This window comes from Mus pahari, chromosome 19 (assembly GCF_900095145.1).
Source record: "Mus pahari chromosome 19, PAHARI_EIJ_v1.1, whole genome shotgun sequence".
Lineage (NCBI taxonomy): Eukaryota > Metazoa > Chordata > Mammalia > Rodentia > Muridae > Mus > Mus pahari.
The window spans coordinates 44,968,884-44,991,453 of NC_034608.1; the positions used below are offsets into that span (position 1 = coordinate 44,968,884).

Here is a 22,570-nt window from a genome sequence, read left to right on the forward strand (position 1 = left end):
AGACAAGGCCTTGGGTATCCCAGTGTGACTTAAACCTCCCTATGCTGCTGAGAATGCAGGTGAACTGTTGGTCACCTGATTTCACCTCCCTGGCTCTGGCTGGGATTACAGATCATCACACTGCTCAGTTTAACACAGTCCTGGGGCTGGAGTGTGTGATCAAGCCTAGTGTTTTGCACATGTAAGGCAAGCACAGTATTAACTAAACTACATGCCTAATCCCCAATTCAAAAATCCCCCAAAGGAACGCAGCAGAGAACAGTAATTCTGTAATTAAGAAACACTAGGAGAAGCCAGGCAGTGGTGGCACATACCTTTATTCCTAGCATTCCAGTGGCAGAGGCAGGTGGATCTCTGAGACTGAGGCCAGCCTGGTCTACAGAGGAGTTCCAGGACAGCCAGGGCTGTTACACACAGAAACTCTGTCTCAAAAAAACCAAACCATCACCAAAAAAAATCCCTCAAAAAAAAACCCAAAACCTCAACCAACCAAACATTACAAAAATAAAACAAAACCAAACTTCACTAGGTGAACCTTCAGTTAGAGGGAGGTGAAAGTCAATTTAGTAGCTTATCAAAGTAGGTAGGAAAATCTAGAGTTGGGGTTGGTGTGGGTTCACCTCTCTCTCTCTTAAAAAAAAAAAGATTTTTTAATTTAATGTATGTGAGTACACTGTTGCTCCCTTCAGACACACCAGAAGAGAGCACTGCATCCCAATCACAGATGGTTGTGAGCCACCATGTGGTTGCCTAGAATTGAACTCAGGACCTCTGGAAGAGCAGTCAGCACTTTTAACTGCTGAGCCATCTCTCCAGCCCAGGCTTCTTATCAAAGACAATTGATTTTCAGTCTTGAAGGATCCTTAATTAGTACCCACCTCCACCCTCGAAAAAAATTTAAAAGCTGTGAATGGTAGCACACTCTGATATTCCCAGCACTTGGAAGGCGGAGGCAGGAGGATAATGAGATCATGGTCATTAGTAGCCATAAAATCAGTTCAAGATTAACCTGGCCCACATGAGAACTTGTCTCAAAAGAACAAAGACAGAAACACAACTCACAACTCAGGGGACGGTCCAGCTAAGAGTGTAACTCAGCATGGGATTAACAAACACAAGACACTGCATTTAATCCCCAACACCAAAAGGGGGCGGTGTGGTTGACTGGGAGAAGAACCCAGGGATGGAGAACTCTAGCCTCGATACAGTGCACGGTGAAGCATCATGGACCAACCTCTCTTGCTGGACAGCAGTGAAGCACGGTACAGGGCAGGGTTGCTTGCTCCTTCCTTCTGTGGCCCAAGTAAAGGTGGAATAAAACAGGGAGACCAGGCCAAGTGCCGAAGCCAAGAATAAGATGATATGAAACAATTAGGCCAAGGGCTGGCTGGTTTTTAGGATGCTGTCCTCCAAACGGAGTGTGCTGGTATTTAATCCAATGCCCGCATACCCCACCCAAATCCCTGGCTAGACTTTCTTGGAGGTAGCCAGGCATGGGCAAGGAAAGGGTCCTTTCTTTCTTTCTTTTTTTTCTTTCCTTCCTTCCTTCCTTCCTTCCTTCCTTCCTTCCTTCCTTCCTTCCTTCCTTCCTCCCTCCCTCCCTCCCTCCCTTCCTCCCTTCTCTTTTTTCTCCAGAGTGTAGGCCCCTCCAGGGCACCTCATGTTGGCATCACTGGAAGCTACAAGCACAAGGCAGAGGCCAACCTCAGTAGCTCCAGGGCTCTCCCTGTCACCAGCCTCTGCCAGTGGCTCAAGGCAGGCTCAGCTTTCCTTGGTATGGTCCCTTAGTCTCCGACCGGATAGGCAAGAACAGTTATTAAGTAGGTGGGGTCTCTAGTACCTTGTGAGGTACAGCCAGGTCAGAAAGGCAGTGTTTCCCAGCACTGGCAGAAACCAGCAAAACCCCCGAAGTAAACAGTCCTTCATTCTCCAGAGTCCCTAAGTGGCATTTCATAGCACAGGAATTCACTCCACCTAGACGGTCCTCTCTAAAGCTGACTCCGTTACATACCAAAGGTCTGAGTAGCAGCAGAGACCTCCAGACTCTTCATACATAAGGCCAGCTCCCCAGGCTGGCTCTTCTGAGCATTGCCCCAGTGCACTTAGGTTATTACAGTAAAAATGCATTTATATCAAGTTAAAAAAACAAAAACAAAAAAACAAAAATAAACCAAACTAAAACCCCATGATGCAGAACAGAAATATACATGTACATTTCCAAAGTTCAAGTGGATACCGTTTCTTTATAGGCATATTAATGAATTTCACAACACTAAAAAAAAAAAAAAAATCATCTCAAGAAATTTGCAGTGGTCCCCAGTACTGTAGGGGAGATTAAATAAAAATACGTGTGGATCATCAACAGCTTGTTAGGTAAATCAAGTTACAGTCTTGCCCTTCAGATTAAAGTGCTGCAGTATAACCAATGTTCCTCACCTTCAGGGTGATAAGAACACACACAGATTCTTCATTGAGAACCACCACTACCCCACCCTATCCATGTCACTGGCCTATGATTCGCTGAGCAGAGATGTTAAGATTTGATGAGTTTTTTTATTACTACCAGGAAGAAAAAAAAAAAAAAACCCAAAGAACATCATGAAACATTTTAATTCCAGAATGAGGTGACCAGCAATGGAATAATAGAATTCCCTCTATTAGTGGAAAAGCAGCTGTGTGTGTGTACATATTAAGGTGTGCATATATATGTGTGTGTGTGTGTGTGTGTATACATTTTTAAAAAAAATATACTGATCTACCAGGCATGGTGACACATACCTGTAATTCCAGTATTTGGAAATTTGGAAAACTGAGGCGGGGGACGGGTGTGTATGTGTGAAAAGTTTGAAGCCAATGAGATCCTGTCTCAAAATAGCAGCAACAAAACTCCCCAGATCAGGAAGTAGCAGTAAAGAAGCAAATGCCATCCTGTAGCTCTTCACAACTGTTCTTTACTGCTGATGTGTGGCTGGGGTGATCCACCCCTGAGCACTTACCCAGCCCTCGCCGGAGGCTCCATCATCTTGAGGAATCAGTGGACTGTCTACTCCCTTCCAGGAAAAGCCATTGAGAAAAGCCAATGGAAGGAAGCGGTCAAAGGCCCGTTCCTAAAATCATCCTCTACCTCACAGAGCTGTTGTAGAAAGACTGCGGAACACTCAGTCCTCTCTCCCACAAGGAAAGGCCAACGGGGCGATGGGAACCCCGGAATCCTGAGAGGGGAGACTCTGACCAACTTTCCCTGCTTAAGTCGAGACTGACTCTCTTTCTTTCCTTTTACATTTCATGTTACGTGTATTGATATTTTGTCTGCATGGATGTCTGTGTGACACGGTCAGATTCCCTTGAACAGGAATTACAGACAGTTGTGAGCCACCATGTGGTTGCTGGGAATTGAACCAGGTCCTCTGGAAGAACAGCCGGTGCTCTTAACCACTAGACCATCGCTCCAGCCTGAAAAGTGACTCTTTAGTTCTTTCATGTCTCCAGGAAATGGCCCTATAGATCTAAAGACAGTGTGTGTGTGTGTGTGTATGTGTGTGTATGTGTGTGTGTGTGTGTGTGTGTGTGTGAGATCACATGAAGGGCAGGGGTCTATGGTAGCTTTTCATTTTATTGTTTAAGACGGTCCCTCGCTGAACCTGAGTTTCCAGTGAGCCCCTGAGATCTGCCTGGCTCTGCCCTCCCCCAGCCGAGCCCCTACCCAGGCACATGCCACTCCGCCTGGCTTTAGCATGGATGCCAAGAATCCAAACGCGATCCTCAGGCTTGTGTGCAAGCACCTTACCCACTGAGCTATACCCCCCACCCCCGACACACACCCACGAAGAGCATATTTTTAAGGCCAGAGGGTAGTGGCAATTGTAAAAGGCATATTCAAAACCTAAGAAGCATGCTCTGAGGTTTTATGTAAACAACCGTGCTCCGACCAGAAGGCATCAAACACGGCTGTAATCCCAGCACTTGGCAAGTGGGGGCAGAAAGATCAGAAATCTAAGGCCAGTCTCAGTACACAGTGAGTTCAAGAGCAGCCAAGGCTACATAACACCCCACCTTGAAAACAGAACTATGCCTCCCAAACCAACCCTCAACAAAACCCTTGAGTCCTCGGCGTTCACCCGAATTAAAAACTGAGCATGTGCCTCACCCGAGCTGCTCAAAGGCCAAGAGAGCGGGTGAAACAACACCGTACGTGTCCCTTTCTCATCTCACCCTGAGCCTGCCTTCACGGAGGATCCATACCTGAAGATCTCAGCATCAAAGGGCAACAACCCCAGCCTTAAAATACATCGGATCAAATCTGATATTTACAATGTAGGCAAAGGCACAGTGGCATTGAAAAACAAAACGCTGGGAAATGTATAGTAAAAGATTCGTTGTAATCATTAATCTGGTTTCAACTAGGAGAATTAACTCTTGAGAGACGATGCACATGGCAGGCCAGTGTGCGGGTTACTAGGCAGACCACGCCTCCTTCAGACCACGCCTCCTTCCCGCCGTTCACATCTTTCCTGCCTTCTTGCCCATCTGCGCTGGCACTCGGAGGATGTTGGGGGTCTCCTCCATGACTCTCACTAGCAGGTTGTCGATGTAGTCCTCCAGCTCCCGCACCTGAAACTCCTTCTTACTGATGGTCTCCTTCTGTTTGAGGACCAGCTGGATCAGCTCATCGTGGGTCAGCTGTGCGTAGGCAAAGGCGGGATCCGAGGGCTGGTATTTCTTTGGAGAGGGAAGGAAGAGGGAAGGGGTTAAGAGTCACCAGAGCACAGGAACTCAGCCTGCCTCTGCCTCCCAGGTGTCGGAATTAAAGTCTCGCACCACCACACCCGGCTTAGAAAGCCACTTTCCACAAAGGACGAAACCAGGCGGCTGACGAGAAGAGAGAAGTGCTTTGGAGTCTGTAGACCCTCAGCCCAGCCTGCTACCTCTGAGCTCCCTCTGAGCTCCCTCTGAGACCCCACCAAAAGCTGCCCCACACTCTGAAAACACAATAGCTAAAGCCAAGCGCCACCAGGCTACTGACCTTACAGGCCACCGGAGCGCACACTCTCTGGGTACACGGTGGCCTTTCCCAGAGACTGACTGTCCCCATTTCTGATAGGAGCATGTACCCAGAACAGTGGCTTTTAACCGGCATTCATCCTCTGGGACAAGGGGGCTCTAACTGTGAGCGCAAGAGTTCTGAGCCAGAAGGAAATGAGCGATAAAAGAGTCAACGAGAAGTAACAAAGTAACAGGTCACACCAAGGTCTCAGGAGGGAGTGGGAGAACAGACCTGGCAGCGGAGCTGCCACTGCTGAGAGATTTACAAGACTCCAGAGCAACTCAAGGTGATTTTTTACCCAAAGAACTCCAAGGCAGTGAACAGTTTTAGCCCCAGGGGCATGCCACCTTCACCTTCTACCAGGGAGACAAATAAATCAAGAGCCTACCAGCTCCAAGCAGAGTCAGGGGCAGAACCAACTCTAGTAGCTCAACAACCGTGCAGAAGTCTCTACCCCCATTCAGGGAACAAACTGCCCAGGGAGAGGAATTCAGAGGAATCCCACTCTCACTGGCTGCCGAGAAGCACATAAGGATGCTATCACACACAGAGCAAGCTTGAATGCAGATTAGGCGGTACATGAATAACAGAATAATGGAGACACTGGCCTTCTCTCCAACATCTCCCCCACCCCACCCCCCACTCCAGTTCTCTTTCTTTGATTCTTCTTGTTGAGAGCGTACATTCAGAGGGGGGATACCCTTCATCTCTTTTTTCAGATTCTAGGGCTTAAACTCAAGGTTTTGGCCATGGCAAGCAAGAGCTCTCTACCACCGAGCTACAACCCCTCGAGACGCTCCAGGTGTGACTTCCAAAACTGGATTCAAACCTGGCATGATGGTACACACTTGTAGTCCCAGGACTAAGGAGATGAAGGCAAGAAGATCTTGAGTTTGTGGCTAACCTGTATCACGAAGCAAGCTCGAGGCAAGCCTGGGCTACAGTGAGACTATCTCAAAAGACAACACAAAAGTCAGTATCATGTCTAGAATTTTCTGGACACTGAACACACACAAATGTGGATTTATTCAACACTACTAAACTATGTTAAAGATGGTACAATGAGACTGGCTATGGGGTACACCTTTAATCCTTGCACTCTGGAGGCAGAGGCAGATCTGGAGGGGCTAGCCTGGTCTACATCAAGAGTTCCGGGTCAGTCAGGTCTACAGAGTGAGACCCTGTTCTCAATATAAGGGTATGGTGGAAAGCTAACATGCCCTGTACATTTTGCCATAATTAAAAGAAAAGGGCATTGAACATCAAGAAACATGTCCTCAAGGTTCTCGGATCACACCTCTACACTATAAAGAGTATTAGTAAGAAATGCTGACTAGTGGTTGAGTGTGAAGCTTGGTGACAGCGTGTGTTTAGCAAGGGCAAGGCCCAGCATTATTAAATCCATAGCCACTCTGTTCTCCCCGTCTCTTCCTTCTCCGCAGCCTCTCTTTCTGAAACGGGGTCTCCTGTAGCCCATGCTGGTCTTGAGTTCCTGAGCTTCCAGCCTCCACTTCCCAAGTGTGTGCCACCACATCTGGTGTTCTCTCTCTGTCTCTCTGTCTCTGTCTCTCTCTCTCTCTTCCCCCACCTCTCTCTCTCTCCCCCTCTCTTTCTCTCTCTCCTTTCTGCCTCCTTCCTTGTCTTTCTTTTTGAGACAAGGTCTCATATACCCCAGGCTGATCCCAAACTACCTTTGTAGTCAGGGATGGCCTTTAACTTATGATCTTCCTATCTCTTCCCCAGGGCCGAGATTACAAGCCTGAGCTACCACACCCTGTTTATGTGGTCCAGAGGATCAACCCCACAATTCCTGATTACTAGGCAAGAACTCTATCAACTGATTAAACCCTAGTCCTTCCTTTTACTTACTTCTTAAAATGGTATGTTTTATAATGTTGACATCAGGCAGAGTATAGTTTTGTAGCATTTTTTTAAAGTTAAAAATATTACATCATAATTACATTTATTTCCAGAGTGTGTGTGTGGGGGGGGGTGAGTCATGTATGCAGGTCAGAGGACAAACTGAGGGACAGTCAGTTCTCTCCTAGTCAGTAGAAGCAGGTAAATCTTGAAGTTTGAGGCCAGCCTTGTCTGTAGAGAATTCCTGGATAACCAAGGCTATGTGAAAAACAAAACAAACAAACAAACAAACAAACAAGCCTACCTCAAAACAAGAACAAAAACAAAACAAAAAACTCAAACCTAATTTAAAAATGAGTGTGAACTAAATAGAGTTCACAAAAGATGAGACACAAATCACGGGGAAACAAAGAAATGTTCAACGTCCTTCATCAGGGAAATGCAAATAATACTTTGGTTTTTTCCAGACAGGGTTTCTCTGTGTAGCCCTGGCTGTTCTGGAACTCACTTTGTAGACCAGGCTGGCCTATGAACTCAGAAATCTGCCTACCTCTGCCTCCCAAGGGCTGGGATTAAAGGCGTGTGCCACCACTGCCCGGCTTGAGATTTCATCTTACATCAGAGTAATCTTATTGATCTTACATAAGATCAATAAGACAGATGGCAGCTCGTGCTGTGTAGGATATGAAGGGGGACAGTCATCTACTGCTGGGAGTGCACACTTATCAGAAATCAGCGTGATGTTCCTCAGAAAGGTGGAAGTAGACTGTAAGACGCAGGAGGAGTACCACTCTCGGGCAGATACACGAAAGCGTGGTGCTCCTCAGAAAGGTGGAAGTAGACTGTAAGACACAGGAGGAGTACCACTCTTGGGCAGATACACGAAAGCGTCTACATCCTACAGCAGAGACAGACACGTGCTCATTTACTGCTCTTCATATTGGAACAGCCAGACACTGGAAAAAACTTAGATGCCTATCATGGATAAAAAGATTTAAAAACATGTTGTACATTTACACAATGGAATATTTTTCAGTTTAGAAAAATAAATTTAGATGGGTGTAGTGGCACACGCCTTTGATCCCAGCACTTGAGAGGCAGAGGCAGGTAGATCTCTGTGAGTTCGAAGCCAGCCTGGTCTACAAAGCAAGTCAAGGTCAGCCAGGGCACTGTTAAACAGCAAAATCCCGTCTCCAAAAAAAAAAAAAAAAAAAAAAAAAAAACAAAACAAACAAACAAACAAACAAAAATGGGCTGGAGAGATGGCTCAGTGGTTAAGAGCATCATCTGCTCTTCTAAAGGTCCTGAGTTCAATTCCCAGCAACCACATGGCGGCTCACAACCACCTGTAATGGGATCTGATGCCCTCTTCTAGTGTGTCTGAAGAGAGCAAAGTAAACTCACATACATAAAATAAATAAATCTTAAAAAAAATGTTTAAACAAAACAAAACAAGTGTGCACCAATACACAGTGCTTTCTAATCTATTTAAATTTGGCTAGGCGGTGGTGGCACACATTTAATCCCAGCACTTGGGAGGCAGAGGCAGGCAGATCTGAGTTTGAGGCCAGCCTGGTCTACAGAGTTCCAGGACATCCAGGGCTAGAGAGATCTAAGTTGGGGGAGTAACTAACTTCTCTCTGATTGGATTGCAAACCCACTCCATAGGATGGAACCTGAGACTAGATAGGCCACGCCATGGCCCCAGGGAAATCCAAATACTACTGCTCTGCTAAAGGGACAGGGCAACAGAAGGACTCTAATGACACACTGCCACACCTAAGATCTCTGTCCACCCAACCACCGTCAGAGAAGCCCCCGCAGCTGGACAGTGCCTCCCCTCAGGGCTCAGGGAACCCTGTGGAAGAGGAGGCAGGAAAACTTTAAGGGCTAGAGGGGGAAGTACAGCAAGGCAGGAAGGCCTTCTAGACACAAGAGGACTGACACGCCTGTGCTCCTACAGACAGGCAGCAGGCTCAGGTTCAAGCCAGGTGACTCCCAGCACGGGCAGAGAGAGGAAGCGGACACAAGGTCCCACCTTAACTCAAAAGTCATCTCCAACTGACAGCCACTTGCAAAGGAAACATTAGTTTCTCCAAGGGAAGTCTCCTTGGGTACACAAACCCAACTGATGCACAGGCCCCATGCCCAGCGGTAGATAGCCCACACAAAATGAACAATAGTATTTTTGTAGATTTTTTTTTTTGGGTCTCTTATTGTTTTATCTGGAGTTTTCATTTGCTTAAATATTATTGTTTCCAATTTTGTGTTTTTATTCTCTCTCTCTCTCTCTCTCTCTCTCTCTCTCTCTCTCTCTCTCTCTGTATATACTTTTCTGTTTTATTCTGGTTTTTGTTTTGTTTTACTTGTCTGTATGTTCTGTAAAGGCAGAGGGCGGGGGGGGGCACGGAGTTGGATGGGTGGGGAGGATCTGGGAGGAAAAGAGGGAGGGGGGACCATGATCAAATACATTATATGAAAAAAAACATTATTCAAAGGAAAAAAAAAGGTGAAGAGCTATTGAGAAAGGTATCTACCTGACCACCACCTCTGGCCTCTACACGAATGCACACGCAAACATGTGCACACGCGCACGTGACTCACACACAGACCATTAGAAGTGAAAAAGGACACTAAGCACACAGCTTACTTTCCCACGGTTTGGATAAGAATGGGCACGTGCAGAGGCAGACAGAGGAAGAGTAGGAGGGAGAGGGAGGAATGGGAGGAGAGAGAGCGAACTGGGTCCAGCAGGAACAGGGGCGAACCCAGATGGAGGCCACAGGAGCTCCCCCGTACTATTTCTGCAACTTTGTAAATGTTGGGAACTATTTTTGAGAAACAAAACCCAGAATATCTGTATCAAGAATTTTATATTTTTGCTTAAAGATAAGAAAGATGGAGAAAGAAAAAAAAATTTTTTTTAAAGAGAGAGACAAGTGTCAGGTGATGTGGCGGCACCCGCCTGTTATCCCAGTAGCCAGGAGGCTGAGTCATGAGGTTGTCATGAGTTTTGGGTAACCTGGGCTACACAGTGGGTTCTAGGCTAGCTGGGGCTACAGAAACACTGTCTTTTTGAAAAACAAAACAAATAAACAAAAGAGCATCACTATACTTGACAAACAGACAGTGCAGTGACTCACACTGCTAGAGACAAAAAAAAGAATTCAGTAAGGAATAACTCATCATATGGAAACGGGACTATCTAGTCACTGGAAAGCCTGGGGGCTCTCGGAGACACAGGAGTGAGTACTTCCCAGAACTGCCTGCTGGTCAAGCACTTTAACTTTGGCTATGGTTTCTTCTGATAGATCTTCCTACGTTGCCCAGGCTGGCTCCCACCCTACCCATCAGCCCCCAGTGTAGCTGCAACAGCTGAGGCCAGCTGCAAGGGTGGGCGACTCTATACACACAAGCTCCGCAATCTTAACACACACCCCGCCTTCTCTGGACACTCACCTTCATGAGGGCCTCGTTGATCAGGTTCTCGCTGATGATGGTGGCGGTTCCCAAACTAGAGTTTGCAATCTTAGTGGCTGTTGTGTTCATGGGCTTCACGGGGTGAGGCCTGGAGAGACAAGGAAAGAGTCCTTAAGCCTCCAGTAGCCACGAAGCTGAGAAGCACCCATCTCAAAGACCCGCTGCCTGCAAGACAGGCAACGGGGAGGGGGCAGCATCTCTGGCTCCAAATCCAGCTCACGACTTAGCTCCTGTGGAATTCAAAGGAAGCAGGGCCAGACAGACGGCCACACACAACCGATGACACACATCCCTGGCCAGGGCGTCCTGGCAGATTCTAAGTTCCTCAGTCTGGTTATGGGTACAAGAACAGTAGGACCCATCATGTCTTAGGCTGGCACGTAGCTCTGTGGCAGAGTATTTGCATAGCATGCACAAGGCCTCATGCTCCATCCCCAGCACTGCAAAAAAAATATTTTCATTAATTTAAATAAATAAAATACTATTAATAGTAAAGAAGATAGAAAGAACAATCGTTTATTATCTTTGGAGGTTAACACTACAGACTAGGAACCCACTGAGGGGCTCTGCCGTAAGGAAGCTTTCAGCAGAACTTCCAGCATTGCTTTGTTCTACCGCCCCCTATGATTCCATAGCTACAAAACTCCATCACACTGTAGAAACATCCCTAAGCTATCTTCGAAGACGATTACGTCCTTGCTATCCACAAGGCTAGGTCTTGAGTTATTCCAAGCACAAAGTTCATAGCCCCTGTGTGACAGACAAGCCTTGCCAGCCAGACAGGCACATTCGGGCATCAGGACATCATCCATTTGGTTTGAAGGCATGGTGTCAGGTAAAAGCAAAGACAATGGACAAAGACAATCTCCCCATCATGTCTCACCTGTGCTTGGCTGCCCCAGCTCCCACACTTGGCTGAGCTGGGACTGGATGTATCTCTGAGGGTGTGACCCAGGCTTGTAGAAGTGGCTTCTTCTTGCCAAAATGATCAACTTTACTAGTGGAGACGTCTGCTGTCACTTGTTTTTGAGATTCTGCTACACTGGTGTGGTGAGCGTGGGAAGACGGAGAACTGAGGAAAGAGTGTGCGGCGGGTAAGGTCTCAGCGAGTGAGGGGCTGGGCACAGGAGAGTCCTGGGGTATGCACAGAGGTGAACCTGGCTTCTCACTTCCCATCAGGTTCTCTTCCTCGACAGTACCAGGGCCTGGTAGCTCTTCATTCACACTTGAGGGAGTCTGGGGCCTGAAGTCACACTGATTCTCCGTGGGCACTGATTCACGTGCCCTGCCACTAGACCCTCCTGCCGTCTCCAGAATGGAAGGTGACACGTTCCAGGATGAAACTCCTGCTTCTAGATCAACCAGCTTCTCTGTCCTGCCTCCATCTCCAGCCTCATCGACTCTTTCATCATCCGATGCCACTTCAGGAATGGACGGAAGAGACAAGCTCAGATCGGCCATGATAGGAGATTTCACATCCGAGGCGGACGGAAGGTCACTCAGGGGGTTAGAGAGCAGGCCTTCATGATCGCTGGCTTTACTCTGACAGGGAGCCATGAGGTCATCCTTCTCCTCATACATCAAAGGCTGGGTACCTCTTTCTGGGCTGGCTTCACTTGTGGGGCCTTCTGGGAAACTCTCGCTTTCCGAAGAGATGGCGGGCTGAGCTTCTGCGGTTACAGGTTCCTGTCCTATGCCTTCTGTGTGGGGAGACTCTGGAGATCCCGCACGGGGTATGCTTCCAGCAACAGGCCCTTCCTGTGTCAGCTGCTGGGGATGACCTTTGTCCTCCTCCTCAAGCCTACTGGGTCCTTCTGTTTCTTCTTCCACAAAAAGCTGTTCAGAAAAAGACACTCGCTTCTTGACCTTCCTCTCCCCTCCGCTGGCATTCTGAGGCAGCCCCTCATGGTTCTGCGCTATGCGGTGAAATGAGGAGGCCGCCTCTTCCTCTCGAAGAGGGGGTGTTGCTTCTTCCACTGCAGTAGTCATTCCACCATCGTGAACACTATCCACGGAAGACCCAGGCGCTGTCATGAGGGTCTTTCCCGATTCATCACAGCCGGCTTCCTTCCCTGTGTCCCCTGAAGCCTCTTCTGTCCCCTTCCTCACAGGTGTAGGGAGTTGTTCACAAGGTGATCCCGAGGCAGAAGAACCAGTGTTTGCAGCTGGTATTAAACCAGGGACTGTTCTGAGGAGCAAAGAAGGCTCTTCGGCGCCGGCCTCACCCTTGCCTGTGGGCCAGGGTTCGATTGGCGTGGATGTGGAGATGGGAGCTGCTAAGGGGGATGAGAAAGAGGAGGCAGAGGGACTTTCAGAGAACTGTGTCTCTGAGTCACATCTCAAGTCTGAAAGGATAGGAACCTGAGCAGAGTCAGAGGGGAAAGGGGCAAAGAGAGCAGAGTCGGGGGAAGGAAGCCTGGCTCTGGGCTGAGCCTCTGGAGAAACTTCCAGTCTGCAAAAAGGACAAAATAAAATCTGCAGGTCAGTTGCAGATGCATTTCAAGACACATGACAGGTTTTTAATGGTCAACGTGAAGGAAACAGCACTTCCTGACATACAGATTGATCACTCTGCTGGGCAATCGAAGCCAGGGCCCCGTACATGCTATGTGAATCCTCCGCAACCGAGACATACTCTCCCCACAGAAAGAGACCCTGCTTAGCACCAGGCACAGTCGTCACCCAAGGGTCTGTTGTAACGCAAATGGAAAGATTCGGCTGGAGCAGCAGACAGCCTACAGTTTCCTTCCGAGGTACACTCAGTCTCAAGAATTGACAATGACAGAACAAAGAGCATCGAAATAAGCTCAGAATAATGGAAGGCAACAAGTATGGATTCTGAAGAGAAAGGGTATCCGTTGCAGAATCCCCAAAAAGTTTGCCTCCCCACCCCGATTCCAGAGAAAGGTCAAGGTGAGAGTCACTCAGAAAAGCAGACTCTCCTAAGGATCAGGCATAGAGGAGACAGACAACGGTCACAGGAGCACTAAAGAGAGGACCAAGGTCTCTCACACCAGCAAACTGATCCCAAGCACCAGAAGGAAAGGCAGCCATCTCCACAGGACAGCACTCACTGAAAACCTTGAAAACACAGGTCCTGCCTGTACCTACCGCAACCATGCACACTCAGCTCACAGGCTCAGAAGTGGCCACAGACGGTGGTCTCCTCTCCCTGGGGTCTGCTTAGCTCCCTGAGGACAACCTTTACTTACATAAGCTGTGGCTTTCGGCTGGGAAACAGCCCTGCCCTTTCTGCTGAGCAGGCCAGGTCACCAGAGGTGACTGGTTCAAATGACTTCAGGCTAGCAAACTTTTGCACGCACATCCCGAGACTGACCTGGTTTGTCCTAGCGGAGAGGCTGCTGAATACCAGGCAGTGGCAGAGAGAGGTCCCCTAGGTGAAACACTATGACTCACCTAGGCTTCACCGCTTTGGTCTGGGGAGCCCTCGCAGCAGGAACTGGCGGCTTCTGTTCAGACTTGGACGCCGTGCTGGCTTCCGGGTCCGAGATCTGCACGTCCTCGAAGGGGTTCAAGGAGCTGCCCCACTGGGAGGCAACAGGTAGAGCATCTTTCTCAGGCCTCCTCACGAGGTCTTCCTCCTGCAGCTGGGCTTCCGCGAGCGCGCCTTTCCTTTCCTTCTCTTTCTCTGAGACAGCGGGAAGAGGTCCACCTTCACTGCCTTTAGCGGCCTCTCTCTTTCCCGTCACCAGGGAAAGCAAAGAGGACTTCTTGCTCTCCTGCTTCCTGCTGTCTTTTGTCTCTCTGGCAGCCTCCACATTTGCTGGAGACACACTCTCCCTACTGTCCCCACCGGTCAGAGGCCGGTAGGATGGCAAAGACATGGACTTCATGGAGTCCTTGGTGAGCGAGTCAGAGAGTCGCCTGTCAGAGGACGTGCCGCCTCCTTCCCCTGGTTCCTTGGGAGACCGGGTGGCCAGGTTTTCAGTGGACGAGAACAGGTGCCTTTTCCTGAAGCCCTGTGGGGATGGGGAATTAGAAGGGCTGCTGCTCTCTCTGATCTCACTCCTGGCCTCCGGCTGCTCCATGTAAACGTGGTTCCCGTTGATACAGACGGTAGAGCGGGAAAGAGAGTCGTTCTTGGACCGGAGGCCCCCGAGGAAGGAGAGCCCTTCTTTCTTGGGAAGGCTGAAGTTGGACTGGTTCGGTTGTGTGTGGTCTGTACTGGATGTTCGCTTGTGAGACATGACTGGGAAGAAAGGAAACAGCAAGAGAGTAAGTGCTGAAGAGATAATTCAGTGAGTAAAGGATGCACCGCGAAGCCTAGTGACCTCAGTTACCTTCCCAGGACCTGTATGGTCAAAGGAGGACCTACACCCCACGAGCTATCCCTCTGACCTACAGGCATGCGCGCACTCATACACACACACTCATACATATACATTCATACACATACACACTCACACACACTCATACATACATACTCTCATACAGACACACACACACACTCATACACACACTCACACACACTCATACATACATACTCTCATACAAACACTCACACACACTCATACACACACTCACACACACTCATACACATACACACACACTCATACACACACTCACACACACTCATATACAAACACACACTCATACACACACTCACACACTCATACACATACACACACACTCATACACACTCACACACACTCATATACAAACACACACACTCATACACTCACACACTCATACACATACACACACACTCATACACACACTCACACACACTCACACACACTCATACACATACACACACACTCATACACACACTCACACACTCATACACATACACATACACACACACTCATACACACACTCACACACTCATACACATACACACACACTCATACACACACACTCATACACATACACACACTCACACACACTCATACACATACACACACACACTCATACACATATACACACTCATACACACACTCACACACACTCACACACATACACACACTCATACACACACTCACACACACTCATACACATACACACACACTCACACACACTCATATACAAACACACACACTCATACACACATACATAAATAAAAACTGAGGCTGAGGATATAGGTCAGAGTTAAAGCATTTGTCTTTCATGCACGAGGCTCTGGGGTTCAATCTCTAGTGATAAAAAAAAAATTAAATGAGTGAGGGATTTGGGGCATAGGTCAGTGGTGGTGTTCTTGATCAGCATGTACCATGATATCATTTTTTTTGAGCCTCAGCTTTGCAAAGATAGGAAGAAATGGGCTGGGGGATGGGAATGAGCCGTTGCAATGGGCAGGGGCATCTGTCAATCTGTTCAACATCTGGACACATTTCCAGTCATGATAACTGACAGGAAGATCCTAAGCATGCAACAACACACAAGACGGCTCCTCACAATGGCCCGAACAATCCGCAGTGAAGAATTTAAGAAATCCAGTGCTAAACCAACGGAAAAGGCCATGTTCTTGATAAAAGTAACAGAATCTGACCCCTAAAAGGGAGTTAGTAATTGTAGCTGAAGCTCAGATTATACAATTCAGAGTTAAGGAGGCTGGACTACTGAGCTTCCATCAGGGATGAACCTCATAGGAGGCAAGCACACGATAACAGTTCAGCAGACATCTGATAAATTAATGAAATATGACACACACAAGGACCTACAGTCTTCTTTCATATACAGTAGGAGCTGAGGGTTTGGAGCTGTGTTAAAACTCTTACTGACAACACTCAAGGCCCTGGGCCGGATTCGCAGGACTGTGAGGAAAACAAGTAACAACAAAAGCCCTCAAATGCACTGACTCTGCAAGCCAAACCCTTGGAGATTTGTAAGAAACAAAGAACACGTACCATTGTCACTGTAGTGAACTAAAACCTGAAGGCCTCCCTCTCCCTTCTCAGAGCACAGTCAGGTAAACTGGGGAGGAGGGTGAGTGAGCAAAGACGGGAACTCACCATCCGAGGCAGAGGAGGACTCATCCTCATGGTCATCATCGTCCCACCGGGACTGGAAGTCCCCAGCCCGCAGCAAGACTTTGTCTGACTTGGAAGTGGGCAGGACGGACATGGACTGGGAGAGTGGTGTCTTCTGCAGACTCGACTTGGAAAACAAAGTCTTGATCTTTGACTTCTTTTTCTTGTCTTTTGAGAAGGACTCATCGTCACTGTCGACCGAGGGTGTCGTGCTGGGGACGATGGCCGAGGCGGTATCTGAGGCACTGTCCTTATTCTTCCCTTTGATCTTGTCCTTCAGTTTTCCAAAGGGATTCCGGGACTTGTCTTTCATGGAGAGGTCAAACATGCTGGCCGTCATGTTGTTTCTCATAAACTGGATGTCGACCTCGATTTCCCCTCGCTCTTTGTCCTTCTTTCCGGGTTTGGACTTCAAGGTGTACCATCTAAAGGAGGAGAGGAGGAGGTTACCTCTGGATGGAAGCGGTTCTAGCAGGGCTCCTGATCCCCTCAGCAGCCTCTCCTCTCCGCTGCTCTAACCTCTTACACAAACGCGCTTCTAAAATATTATTTATTTAGTATTACTTAGACAAGTACACTGTCGCTGTCTTCAGACACACCAGAAGAGGGCATCGGATCCCATTACCGATGGTCGTAAGCCACCATGTGGCTGCTGGGAATTGAACTCAGACCCTCTGGATGAGCAGTCGGTGCTCTTACCTGCTGAGCCATCTCTCCAGCCCACAAATGCACTTGTACTCTGTCTCCGTGGAGGGGAGAGAACTTTGCTTTTACTTATCTGTTCATTTTTGTAGACCAAGGGACTGAACAAGGCCGGCATGCAGAACAGGCTCCAGAACACTTGGCCCTGGCCCTGAACGCTCATCTCTAAGTAAAGTCGTTCTGCCCATATGCTAGACAAAGGTAGTCTGGTGTACTTAATGCTTTCATCTTACTAGGGGATAGACCTGGGGCCTTGAGCACACTATACGAGTACTATACCATTGAGCTCCACCCTCAACCCTTAAAATCAGCTAGAATAGTAACCCAATAATGAGCTATTTCTAAAAATCAAGAGCTTGGCACAGCGATGCAGGCCTGGAGTCCTAGCTATTGGGGCAGTCAGTGGGCATGGTAGGAGCTTGAGGCCAGCTTAGAAAACACAAGACCCTACCTAAATCAGGTGTGGTGGCGCATGCCTTTAATCCAAGCACTTGGGAGGCAGAGGAAGGCAGGTCTCTGTGAGTTTGAGGCCAGCCTGGTCTGTGTAGTTCCAGGCCGGCTAGGGCTACATAATGGGACCCTACCTCAACAAACAAACAAACCCCCAAAGACAGGAACTAACAGAGACCCACAACCGGACAACATACAGACAGCGAGAGATCTTGGACCACTAGTCCTAAGTGGGAGGTCTCCATCAAACCTCTCCCCTTGGCTCAGGAACCCTGTGGAAGAGGAGGTAGCAAGGTTATGAAAGCCAGGGGGAGTAGAGAACATTAAGAAGGCCTTCGAGATAACAGGCCGGACACACATATGCTCCCACAGAGATGGAGGCTGATATATTACAACAGCGGCTCGAGTCTGAACACAGCACCCCAGGCCAAAACAGTTCCACATGTAAGAGGTTTATTGGGAGAGAGAAAGAGAGGCAAGGAAGGTGGTGGCAGAAGAGAAGAGGGAAGGGGGGAGGCGTTCCCCTGCATATATGGATAATGACATAACGCAGGTAAAGGTGGGAGGTGAGCCAGGTGGATTCTGGGAATATGGTGGCCGTTGTCTTGGCAACAGGTCTGTAGGTCCCGCCTATGGGATATCACAGGTTTCGGAGGTCCTGATGCCAACAGTGGCAGCATGCACAGGGCACTGCATGGGGTTCAAGCCAGATGGGGTCCCAGTGCTAAGAGGGGAAGTGCACACAGGCCATGCCCATCCTAACCCAAAAGCTATCTCCAACTGACAACAGCTTGCAAAGGAAACATTAGTTTCTCCAAGGGAGTCTCCCTAGATATACAAACCACACTGGCGCACAGGCCCCGTGCCCAGTGGTATTAGCCAACAGGAACAATGACCTCAGTAGTATTTCTGTCCACCTTCTATCACAGGCTGCTTTGTCTGGGATTTTTTTCTTCTTTTTTGAGCCTTACTGATCTTCTGCTTGTATATTATGGTTTCTGATTCTGTGTTTTTATAGGTTTTGCTTTTTGTGGGCGTGTCTCTGTGTTTTCTTTTCTTTGTTAAAAACTCTGGTATGTTTAGCCAGGCAGTGGTGGCACAGGCCTTTAATGCCAGAACTTGGGATTGAGGCCAGCCTGGTCTACACTGAGTTCCAGGACAGCTAGGGCTATATAGAGAAACCCTATCTTGGGGGGGGGGGAGTTCCAATGTCATATTTTCTTTCAATAAGGGTTGTTATTATAAAATTTTTATTATATTTTCTATTATATACTTTTACCTTATGTAATTATGTAATTGTATTTTATTGCAATTTGAAGTAATGAGAGCCTGACCGTAAAGCATTCACATCTGACTTAGCTACTGTAAAACAATATTGCAAACATCATCAAAAACATTTGACATGGCCCTCTGCAAAACTGTTTCAAATGCCAGGGTACCAGACATATCCTGACTGCAAACATCAGGAAGGGGGATGCTCCTTGGCATTCACTTTCCTTCTGGAAACCTGATCTCTAGGGAACTAGGAGCCCAATTCACTGCAGGCCATTAAGGAACAGCAGCTCCCAATACCTGGCCTCCAGAGAGCCACCCACAGGCCACCTCACAGAGAACTTACGGGGGGGGGGGTTTGTTTTGTTTTTTTCTTCTTCTTCAGTGACCTACTTAAAAGCTTAGGGCCTGGACTTTAAGGAAATGATGGTTTTGTCCAAATGAGCACAACTTCCTCTCTCACCTTTGACTGTAGCTCAGCAGAGGCCAATCCCTCCCCCACTCTCTCTACCCCTCCCAACCCCCCAGCTATTTGACTAATTCTGCACACAGGAAAGTAGAACCCTAACCCTCAAGCAGCACTCCCAGCATGCCCCGCATCTCTCACACTTGCGCCTCACAGGATGGCATGGAGTGGAAGTGCATTCACTTTACAGGTTAGGGAACCGCTTAGAAATGGCCAGGATTCCAATGCTGCTGCAGACCTGGCAAAGATTCTACATTCCCTGAGTCCCTCTCCATTCTCCTTGACCAGAAAACTTGCTTTAAGCTCATTCTCCTGATTCACTTTCAAATTCTTTCTGGGCAGAGTTTAAGATGCTTTCCCCTCCACTTTGTGTGTGCCCCTGCACAGGAGTGAGTGCGCATGTGTGTGCATGGTGGTGGGGTGCTAGGGACGAACTGCAAGGCCTCATGGCAAGCGCTCTAATACAGAGGGAAAGCCCAGTCTGTACACTTTCAATTTAAATATCCCAAAATAAAAGGAGGGAAACGCCACCATAGCTCGCCACCAAATCGTAATCTGTAAGATAACCACTGAAGATCCAGCAGAGAACTGCCAGGAAAAAACATGAAGTGCATCAAGAGATGCAGCCAGGACCAACAAAGTCATGTGAGATGCTGCCCCCCCCCCCCNCCGGCAAAGAGAGGAGCTTTCATGGTTTGTGAGACATGGCTGGGAAGGAGTAGTAGGGGAGGAACAGCCACTGCTGGAAGATACAGGTCTTTCATCAGCTCTTCCCTGCCTCTATCTTCCCAGGGCGAGCCTGGCAGGGCCTGGAATACTTTGCATATTTGTCAAGAGGTTGAGGGGACTATTTGTGTTTTTCTTCCCTGATAGTCACAGTTGCCTTGGTGATGAAAAAGGTGTTTGGGCTTTTGTAATATCACTTGTAGAAACCTGAAAAGGAGAAGCTCAGATGACCACAGCAGGGGCTGCAGGCCCTCAGGGCCAGTCAGGAAAAGGGACAGGGCGGGTGCTTCTCCACCAAACTTTCTGTCAGTCAGGCATGCAAACACATTCAAGACCTTCAGAGAACGCCACCCGACCATTCCTGGGACCAGGCTCGCCTTTCTTGAAAGGTTTCCTGGGCTGAAGTGCTTATTTTAAGCAAACTTTGAGCCGGCTCCGGAACGCTTCCCACCAACGACTGCCCGCTGCTCGTGCACTGGCGCTGGACTGGCTTTGGAAACCTGCAGCACCACATGTGAGCAAAAACCTCACCGACTGTTCATGCTGCTTGTTTTTGTAAGCAGACCCAAATTCTGCCAGCAGGGCTCCTTTGGGGGGTGTGAATAGAAGACCTGCAATCAGAGGTAGTGAGCTCCCTGGCAAATGCCACCTAGAGTGTTCTGACTGCAGTTTCTCCACCTCTTCCTCCCAATCCTCCTCCACACCCTAGATCTACTCCTCCTGTTTCCCTTAAAGAAAAAGGAAAAAAAACCCGAGCAGGCCTCCCAGGGATATCAACTGAACAGGGCATATCAAGTTGCACTAAGACTAGGCACATGCCCTCACATCGAGGCTGGACAAGGCAACCCAGTAGGAGGAAAAAGATCTCAAGTGCGGGCGAGAGTCAGACACAGCCCCACTTATAGGACCAGCAAGCTTTCACGTCGTAACAGACAAGCAGAGGGCTCAGCTCAGACCCACACCGGGTTTCTGCGAGCCCCTGTGGGGCCCTGCCTAGTTGATCTTGTGGGCTATGTTCTCGTAGTCAGACAAGATATTCTAAAGAGACACCCGTGTCCCAAATATTAAAATGTCCTCAGGAGTCTCACACTGAGGAAAGGGAGCCCGGTGCCAACTAGATAGAAGAGGAAACTGTCTCCTACGAAGAGATTTCACACAGTTCTGACAACTTACAAGGTGCAATGGAGCTAGGCAATGCTGTTGGATGATGGGGTGGGGGTGGGGTCTCACTATGACAGGCTTGCTTAGTGATGTATGCCATTTGCCCTGTACTTAAACCCACCTCAAATCAGACTGGGGGCGGGGGCAGGGGTGGAGAGCTGGACCTCTTCCCGCTGTGGCCATGTTGAACACACCCCCTTTCCTGTTTTTTAGTATGTCTGGTCTCTTTAGAGGCAGGCACACTGGGGCTGGTGGGCAAGCCTTTGATCAGCCAGGGGCCCAGGCTTTGAGCCTGAAAACTCTGTTAACAAAGTTTATGAGTGACACGCCCTCAGGAATCCCAAATCGGATTATGGCTGTGGGCTTCAACATTACAATCAACTCCATTTTTCAGTGTTTTGTTTTTTTTTTTAATCTTTTTTTAAAATTCACTTAATTCCTGTCCCCGAGAGAAGCAGTTAATAAACAATCTGGCCCAGCATGGCCACACAGCATAAAGTAGTAATGTATGTGTTCCAGCATTACCTTTCACATAGACCCAGAACACGGCCGTTATCTTGGGATCAGGGTTGGGCTCATTTTTTTCTGTCCAAAGGACAGAGTACAGTAAGACAGCCATAATCTCATGCAGCGAGTTTATTTTTTAAGCTCATGATATGAAAAAAGTCCTCCGCCTATCAAAAAATTTAAAAAAAAAATCAAATGATCCCTCCTAAAAGTATATCATTTATTACATATTTTTTATAATTTGTAATTATATTTAAAAAATTAACATTTATATTTTACTATTATAATTAAAATCTAGTCCTTTGAAATTAAAAAGGACCTCTGAACCTATAGAAAGTGATAGGGGGGTGCACAGAAACATTTTGGGGTTTGGTGTGTAAACCTGTGTGGGTGTGTGGTATAGGAATCAGACCTAAGGTCTTATGTATATGCGGCAAGGGCTCCACCCTTGGGCTATATGTCTAGCCCTTCTATAATATTTTAAAACAGTAGGATATTTTAATATATATTATATATTAATATGTAATACAGTATATTAATAATTAATAAAAATTAATATGTACTATTTTTAAATAATAGGATAAAATCTCAATCACACAATGTGGCAGAGAATAAGGAACTTGGTCCCTTTACTTCTGCTGTCCCTTTCCCATACTCTCCTAGAAGCAACGCCCAGTTTTGTATTCTCTCCCAAGTGACAGTCTTTGTTCCTATAATGTGAAAAATACACATTATCCAAATCACCTACCTACCTTGTGGCATTTACTCAGGGGTTCTTTGGGGCAGGGGGCTGGGGGTGGTGGTGAGGATTCCAAGATAATGTTAACATCTAAAAATATATACATTGTTTGTGTTTCCTACATATGTTCAATGGTGCCTTAAGGAGATCAACCATCACATTTATAGTCCTAG

General features: G+C 47.8%; 1 protein-coding gene across 3 annotated transcripts in view; it reads right to left on the reverse strand.

Annotated features, from left to right (window-relative positions):
* Positions 1–1,635: 1,635 nt before the first annotated feature.
* The window catches only part of Rab11fip1 (RAB11 family interacting protein 1), a 33,520-nt gene continuing 12,585 nt past the window's right edge, over positions 1,636–22,570 (reverse strand). Inside the window, exons 2-6 of one of the 3 annotated variants that reach the window (XM_021219550.2) lie at positions 16,357–16,799; positions 13,802–14,594; positions 11,268–12,836; positions 10,364–10,472; positions 1,636–4,719 (exon numbers count right to left, since the gene is read on the reverse strand). In XM_021219550.2, coding sequence (XP_021075209.1) covers positions 4,501–4,719; positions 10,364–10,472; positions 11,268–12,836; positions 13,802–14,594; positions 16,357–16,799 — 3,133 coding nt within the window. In that variant the 3' untranslated portion in view covers positions 1,636–4,500. Of the gene's footprint in view, positions 4,720–10,363; positions 10,473–10,761; positions 10,825–11,267; positions 12,837–13,801; positions 14,595–16,356; positions 16,800–22,570 lie in introns of those variants that run through there. The other 2 variants (XM_021219551.2, XM_029532311.1) reach the window with 2 other exon arrangements.